Raw genomic sequence first — 8054 nt, 5'->3', positions numbered from 1 at the left:
TCCCGGCTGCATCAGTAGTCCCAGCTGCATCACCAGCCCCAGTGGCATCGCCGGGCCTGGTTGTCTCACCAACCCTGGTTGTGTCACCAGCCCCAATCAACATTGTCACCCTTGTCATGTCACCAACCCCAATCACACTGTCACCCCAATGGTGTTGCCAGCCCCGGCTGCAGCACCAGCCCCAGCTGCATCACCAACCCCAGTTGCATCACCAAACCAAGTTGCATCACCGGGCATGTGGCTTTTCACAAAGCCCCAGCTGCTGGGGCGCCGCAAGGCAGTGAGCGCCTCCATTTTCAGTTACGGCTGGCTTTACTAACCCGCTGTGCAAGGACAAGGCAGGCTCAGCACTGAGAAGCAAAGTGTGTTTATTATTTTGTACATCTGCAGATTTCGAGTCGGTCTTGCCCGAGGAGCCTAGTGTGCTGCCTGCATGCTGGCGGCTGGCAGAGGTGCTCTTGCAAGTCATACCTGCCGTGCCACCCTCGTGCCACCCCCGCGACCGCCCCGGTAAATCAGAGCCTGCACTCGTTATGTGACTTGCTCTGTCCCAAGTGAGCAAAGGCTACGGCACCGTGGGCTCCACAGCCTCTAAAGTGCCTAAACGCGGCTTGCTAGCGACAAGGGCTTGTGCGTACACCGTAATTCACAAGTGTGATGTTAATGAGCTGACAGCGTGGCTAATTATCCACCCGCTAGTGGGAAGTGACAAGCCTCTGAAGTATAATTAATCGCCATTCCCAAAAGAAAAACCAATCAGTGTGGAAGTGGGTGCCAGCCCATCTACCTGAGCTGTTGGTCTTGCTCCTTTTCCTTCCAAACTCAGCTCCGAGTCCTTTGCTCCCCTGCATGGCAGCTTGCGGTGGCTACCAGCATGGAGGGAAGCTGGCCCTCATTTCTTTCAGTTCTTTTTGGGCTCCTTAAGGACTGTGTGCCCAGGTAGGATCTTCCCCCCCTTCCCTGCCTCTGGGCTGGATCTCTCCTGCCCTGGGTCCCCCTGTTCCTGTGGGCTCCCCAGCAGGATTTCATTGATGGAACTGAGCGTCAGGTTACTGAAGACCATGTTAAGGTGGTCGACGCCTCGCAGCTCCTGGACGTGCACCTTCTGCTTTTGCTGGTCACGCCATCGCTTGCACAACTCCAAACTGCGTGTGTTGACTGTGTCATCCCCGTCACCATAAATCATGTCCACAGGGTCCTCATAAGGAAAATGCTCGTCATATATGTAAGTCTCCACGGTGGGGTAGCCTGTGCCATAGAGGCAATACGTGTCCACCCCGGGAGGGGGTAAGCCCTTCAGCAAATCCTTCATGTCCTCCCACATGTACCAGCCATCCTCCAAGTTGACATCAGTGAAGAAGCGTTGGTAGTCCCGGTAGGTGTAATTGTAGGAGGGCGTGGAGATGAAAACATGGGTCTCAGGCCAGGCCAGGCTCGTTGGGAACATCCAGGGGCTGGTGGTGGTCATGCGCTGCTCTTCACGCAGCTTGATGTTGGACATGAGTGGGATGCCCTGATTGTCACCTGTGGGACACACAGGGGCTTATCAGAAACAGTACCAAGATGTACCGTCGCAAATGGTGCCCCTTGGGCAGCTGTGCTGGGATCAGCCCATCCACCTGTGACTCACAGCGGTCTCCTGGCTGGGGTATGGTTCCACCTCAGATCTTCCCCTCCTTACCCCTGTGCTGCCCATGACCGTACGCCCTCTCCTCACCCCTCTGGCTGCAGATATCCAGAGCAACCTTCCAAACTCCCCTCTCTGGCATCACATCTCTAGCTGCTAGGTGGGGCTGAGTGTAGACAAACCTGGACGTGTGATGGCCCTGACCAACCCAGCCCCGGACTTTCCCTGCAACCCCAGCACCTCCATGCCTGCCTGCAGGGACAGGAGTGAGCTGAGTCCGATGAAGGTGCTGATAGTGGGTGGCCAATCTATATGTCTCCTGCAAGCCTTGGCATTTTTGGTATGTCTGGAGTCCTAAGACCACACAATGATCTCAGATTACCTTAAAAATGTCTCTGGCCCTTGTGGCAACAGAGAAAAATATGAGGAGGTGACTTAAGGGTGATGCAAGGGGCCAGATGTTAAAATCTTCAGGCACATGATTTTTAATTCCATGCATTTTTGGAGGCTCAGCTTGTGACTTGTAGTTATTCTGGGCTGTCAGCATTAGGCAAGTGATTGTGGCTTTCTGGGCTGCAAAGAGACTAAAGAGGAACTTGGTGAAGGGAGATTAAAGCCTGAAGACAGCAAAGCTTATGGGGGATGGGCTTTGAGATGTGGGGAGATCCAAGCAAGTGGTGCAGGAGAACATGAGTGTCCCTTGGGTGGCCTCCATGTCCTCTGCTGCAGAAGAGATGTATTGTTTGCAGCAAAGGTCCAGCAACCTCACTGTCCTGCATGGATGGAGGCGGTGCAGATGTCAGGGGAGGCGATGAGAAGGGGGTGAGCATGCCCTGGGTGGCTTCTCTGGCCCCAAGATTTGTGGATGGGTGTTTTGGCTTTCCAGGAGCAGCCCTAGCCCAGGAGTTGACGCTGTGCATGGTGCAGGCTGTGCTGCAGGCTGTCTGCCAAGAGCTGGTGTGGAGGAAGGGGGATGGCCAGGCTGCAGGTGGACCCTTCTGACAGCAGTTTTACATACACACAAACCCAGCAACCCCAATCATGGAAACCAGAGCAAGCTCCAGAGCATGCCCTGAGCCACTCTCCTGCTGCCGGGGCTGTGGCAGGAACCTCCACAGTGCTTTCTGCGCCACAGGATGCAGCGGGATGCAGAGGCATCAGCACCAGAGTATGAGTGCTGCCTCCACAGACACCTCGGCCATCTGTCCCCCACCTCTTCCACCACCACGTCCTTTCCTTGCCCACCAACCCCCTTCCGTTTCCGCAGGAAGGAAAGAAAGCAAAGAGGTGGCTGCACACAAGGAGTCACCCACCGGATGCCAGGACACGCAGGGGCTTGACGGACCCTCCCCAGGGGGCACCCAGGGAGATGAAACCCCCAATGTACTGATCTTTCCAGGCTTGCGTCTGCTGTAGCAGGAAGTAGAGGACGTTCAGGTTGCCCATGCTGTGCGCGATGAGGAAGACGCGTCGCTGGTACTCATCGTGCATCTCCTCAATCAGGGCCTTCAGGTTCTGGAAGTATTCGGGCTGTTCCTCTGTGGACAAAAGGGGCACCAGCTCTTGGCCACCTCACTCATGGCCACAGGGCTGCAGGGCTGACCCGACCAGAGAGAGGTGTGGGTGCAGAGGCCACAAGTGCCACCATGCATTCACACGAGCGCACTGTGAATGGCCGAGCACCCACCATCATGAGCAGTCATCCCTGTGCAGGGGTTCCTCCACACCAGCCAGCTCACCCAGCCCGTGTGAGCCATCCTGCTTCCCCCCCTGCATGGGTGGCCTGGCCACAAACCCCAGACTTACGGGGCCCAACCCTCCAGTCGTAGGGGGCTGCCCGAACTGTCTGGTCCCTCACGTAGCCGTTATTCACCAGGTTCTGCACCAGGGTGTGCAGGTAACCTATGGGCAGAGAGAACAGGTGGGAATTAGGTCTGTGGTCTTCTCCTGTCAACCTTTTTCTGCCCTGGTCCTGGTCCTGGTCCTGGTCACAATGTTCTCTGGTAAGCCCTGTATCTTGGTAGCTCCAGCCAGAGGTAGTGGCTCCATGCATCCCACGCGCACTGGGGTCCAGGGTGGGGTGGTCCCTGCCAGTGTTCAAAGGAAGCGTGTCCCCGAGTCCAATGTCCCTCACTCCCAGGTCACCTGGGCTCTCTGCAGAACCGGTCCCTGCTTGAGACACGGGGACACCTTTCCACTTGCAGGGAGCATGTGGGATCCCCAGACATCCCACGCCTCTCCTCCTCTCACCTGCCAGCTTGCTCTGATCCAGGTATTCCACGGAGTAGGTCTTGCCGAAGCCAGGCACCCGGATGTGCACTCCTGGAGCATTGGACATTTTCCGAGAGGTTCGGTTGTACACCACCCTGCGGGGACAGGACAGAAAGTAGCAGAAGAGCTGTGTCCCCATGGGGGACACGGGGCTAGGGTGGAGATCACTGGCTGGCAGCTTGGACCTGGGCAGCTGTTTCCAAGTCTGGTGTGGATGGGGAGGTGGACCGGTGCCAAGTCAGCGTCCACACCAATCGGCCGGCAGCTTGGGGCAGGAGGCTCTGATAGAGTGGGCTGTGGCAGCCCCCTCACCCTGTGGCCCCGGGCAGGGTGGCAGCATCTCCAGTGGGTGCTGAGGATGGTCTGGCATGAGCACATGGCAGGGATGTGGGAAAGGGATGGGCGCTTGGAGCGGGAACCGGTCAGCTGTGTTCCCAAACAGTCCTGAGGTGCTCCTGTGGTTTTCCATGTGTGCTAGGTCGTGGCCGGCGGGGGAGGAGAGGGGAGGGAGATCCCTGGTAGGTCATTTACCCGGGGAGCTCCTGAGGTGGGGGTGAGCAGTACCTGGTGTTATCGATCCAGCAGTCAACTCCCACTGGCAGGAAGGTGTTGAGGTTGAGCCAGATGGTGAAATAGTCCTCTGTTTTGCGGTAGCACATCCAGTTTACCACATCTGGCTTGTCTAGCTTCGCTTCCAGCTGATTCCCGAGACACCCAGGCACTGGAGGCACCACAGAGGGAGAGCAGAGCCATCTACAGACCCCATCCCACTGACTCACAGCTTCCCCCAGCCCCCCAAGCAGGCGTCCCCTGGGGCTGCCCGGCTGGGGGCACCTGGGGACCCGCTGGAGCAGCATCCCTGGAGAACAGTCTGCTCTGTGCAGGAATGAGAGTGCTCGGAGCCGAGATGTGGGGTGAGCACAGAAGCAGCACTAAAAACATCCTCAGGGACTCCTTCAAGCTGCCTTTCCCATGGGGTGACCCCCAGAGCTGCCACCCTCGGCCCAAACCTGCCAATCCCCACCAGCACATAGCATCCCAGATTATTCCCCCCTGCCTGGCTGGGTTTCCATCCTCTTCTTGCCGCCCAGCCTGGGGGAAGGAGTTGGTGCTGCTTGGGCCTGCCCAGCCCTACTGCACCCCTGGCACCTTGTCCTGGGGCAGCAGGACAGCTCGAGGATGCACAGAGTCCCCAAGGAGGTGAAAGTCATGCCGGTGCTGGCTCCCGAGGCCCACAAACTGTTTTCCTGAACTTTAAACCCTACACACAAGCTGAGCAAGCTCTCTGAAATGGTTCTGCACTGAGCAGAACTGTACCTTGTGGGTGTTCGGTGCAAATAAACACGGCATGGTTTTAAGCAAGTTCACAGTCTGACCTGGGCTCCCTCGATGGAGGGTGACCATCACTGGGGCATTTGGTCTGCCTCTGGGAGCTTCAGTGTGGTTCCCAGCAGGGATGGGACACCCATTCTGGTGCCACCCTGGTATATGTGCCTGTGCCGGGGGCAGATACCATGGAGAGCTGGTGTGCAGAAGCCAAGAGCCAGCTCCTAGTGCCAGCGCTGACCCCGAGGGCAAGGACAAGAGGTGAAGGGTCTGCAGGGGACAGTGGCTGTGAGCTGCTGTGGGACGCGAGCGCTGGGTGACAAACCCCATGGCCCCAGCAGGTCTGAGGACAGGCCCAAGACACACGGCTGGAGGTGGTGTGGACCTTCAATGCCACTGCAGGCACTGTCTGCTACGTGGCTCGCTACATGTTCCACATAGGGCCCTTACCCCAAGGACATCATGAGCTGCTTTGTAGCCTAAAGTCCCTATAGACGCCTGCCCTGTGCTTCTCTGGGGCCCAGACCTGAGCTCTCCTGTGGTTGCGGGACCTCACAAGCACAGCAGGGTGGGAGCCATGCTGCCTGGTGCGGGGGCTGAAGGATGCAGGTGAGGAGCATCTTTGACCTGAGAAAGATGTGCCCCATTTCCCCTGGCCCCCACCAGCCTCAGGTGTCCCTGCATCCCGGGGTCCATGGGCACAAGTATTTCGGGGAACCGCAGTGCTGTCCCTGTCACGGGGTTTGAGGGCAGCCTGGCCTGGAGATGCTCTACACCCATCCCACCCACCACGGCCCTGGCACCCGCAGTGCAGCAGGGGCAGGGCCAAGGGGTGCAGGGGCATGGCTGCAGCCTCCAAAAGCCCTGTCCCATGCAAGAGGGGAAGGAGATGTAGCAGTTGCCTCCCTCAATCTGCTTCATAGCTCCCTCACCTCCGTAGCATCTCCCCAGTCATACAGGGAGGGTCTAATCCTGCATTCAAAGCACCTGGTTGGGGATCAGGCCATCCAGTGGACGCTGGCATAGGAGAGCCCAGGCAGGGAGCAGACAGAGAGGACCTCCTAGGCCAGTGAGAAAAGCAACACCACAAGCTGCTCTGATGGGTCCCGAGGGTGCCCAGCCAACACCTCCGCCCCCGGCATGCAGCCCTGAGCTCTGCCTCCCCTTCCAGAGGACATTAGGTAATTATTAAGGGAGTTCCTGTGGGGGCAGAGGGGTTATCGGCGGTCCCAAGGGCACTGGGGGTTTCTAGGACGCCTGATCCAGGGGGATGGGCTATGCCGAGCGGCATGTGGGGCAGCTGGACCCGGCCGGGCACGGGACAGGGGCCGAGGCCGGTACCGGGGGCACGGGGAGATGCTCCAACCATCACAGGTCATCCTGAGAAGAGGCACCTGGTGATGGCCACCCAGGTTTCCTGGCCACCAGCATGGCCAAGCAGGACCAGCTGCAGGACACCGAGGCTCCAGACACCGTCCCCTGCTCTCTGATGCCTCTGTGAAGGGAGTTTGTGGGGTCAGCCCTCAGCATTGCAGCAGGGATGTTCTGCTTTTTCTCTTCTCTTTTTAAAGGGGAAACTTGGCTTGATTCAAGAAAAAGGAGAAAAAACCCCAACTCTGCTCAGCAGAGGTTTCATGGCAAAACCCTAGCTCGAGTCCCCAGTGATGGCACAGAGGTCAAAGGAAGGCAGAGCTGTGCAGGATGGAGGTACCAGCTGGTGGCTGCTGCTCCACCTCCCCGAGGTGATGCCCCAAACTCTCCTTGCACCTCCCTGAGCACCTCTGCGAAAGGCTCACTCTCCTCTGCGACATCCCCCAGGCAGGCTGGACGTTGGGTGGGATGCGAGATGGATGCCCTTCTGCAGCAGCAGAAGATGACTTAACCATTGCCAGGGAGCAGCAGAAGACACAGGATGGGGTGGCTGTTGGGGGAGCAAGGGGTGGTGGATGCTGGCCCACGGCACTGGCAGCTGCAGACGTGGGAAGCGGCAGATGAAGATGTGCTGCAGCCCCCATGCCTCTGCCAGGAGAGCCCCCCCTGAACCAAGCAAGCCCTAAAACAGCCTCTGGGCCAGCTGTGAGATTTTAGAGCCCCATTTGCTTTCTGGGGTACCCAACCTACACCCCCAGCTCCGGGCAGCTGCGGCTGGGCGTGGCCAGCCCTGCATCCCTAGCCCGGCGGATGGGACGGAACCTGGAAGCCATGTGTCACCCCCCCCCTTGGTGGCTCCAGCTCCAGATTGCAAAGGGCCACTGCAGCCAAGAGCCACCGAGCTGGCACCCCAACCTCACCGCCAGCTCTGGGGGGCTGTGCGGCACCCGGGGTGCCCACCCGTACCCTGCATGGTGCCTGTGCTGGCATGACCTTACCGAGTACCACGGGCGGCGTGCTGTTGGTCGGGGGAGCTTCTGGGGTGGTGGTGGGTGGAAAGAGGACGTTGAAGAGCCAGAACTGAGATGTGGGCTGTAGGAACAGCGACAGCGTCAGCAATGCAACCCTGGCGCCGCTGGTCCCCATGGCAAGCTCGGCTGGGATCCTCCGGACGTCTCCAAGCAAAACAGCCTTTTATATTTTTTACGCAGGTCCAGCCAAGAGGCACCCGGGCTGCAGGGGAGGGGAGAGCTGCAAGGGGCTGGCCGTGATGGGGAGGAGGGACGGGGAGGGCCAAAGGACTGGCCTTACGGACATGCCATGCCCTGCCAAGGCAGGCCAGCGGTGCCCAGGGGCTCTCCATGCCCCGAGAGCCCTGCCCAGGGGTGCCAGCAGAGCGGGCATGTAAATTTAGCAGCTTCCCGGTGCCTCAGCACCCCTCTGCTGTGTGCTGGGGTTG

General features: G+C 59.0%; 1 protein-coding gene across 1 annotated transcript; it reads right to left on the bottom strand.

The window, feature by feature from the left end:
• Nucleotides 1-351: 351 nt before the first annotated feature.
• LCAT (lecithin-cholesterol acyltransferase) lies at nt 352-7835 on the bottom strand. The gene is made up of 6 exons (XM_052797552.1): nt 7594-7835; nt 4463-4619; nt 3878-3993; nt 3434-3529; nt 2941-3165; nt 352-1524 (listed from the first exon to the last, which is right to left on the bottom strand). Exons 1-6 carry the CDS (start codon nt 7739-7741, stop codon nt 902-904), a joined length of 1365 nt encoding a protein of 454 aa, XP_052653512.1. The 5' UTR covers nt 7742-7835; the 3' UTR covers nt 352-901.
• Between the last annotated feature and the right edge of the window lie 219 nt (nt 7836-8054).

This window comes from Harpia harpyja, chromosome 9, assembly GCF_026419915.1.
Source record: "Harpia harpyja isolate bHarHar1 chromosome 9, bHarHar1 primary haplotype, whole genome shotgun sequence".
Lineage (NCBI taxonomy): Eukaryota > Metazoa > Chordata > Aves > Accipitriformes > Accipitridae > Harpia > Harpia harpyja.
This window is presented reverse-complemented; position numbering and strand designations above follow the sequence as displayed.

What these genes read in the sequence shown, in the direction of transcription:
- LCAT (XM_052797552.1), bottom strand. Translation starts at nt 7,741, where the DNA reads ATGGGGACCAGCGGCGCCAGGGTTGCATTGCTGACGCTGTCGCTGTTC. An exon ending in CACGCCGCCCGTGGTACTCG is followed by an intron (nt 4,620 to 7,593) that starts GTAAGGTCATGC and finishes TGGTGCCTCCAG; the next exon opens with TGCCTGGGTGTCTCGGGAAT. An exon ending in TGCTGGATCGATAACACCAG is followed by an intron (nt 3,994 to 4,462) that starts GTACTGCTCACC and finishes CTGTCCCCGCAG; the next exon opens with GGTGGTGTACAACCGAACCT.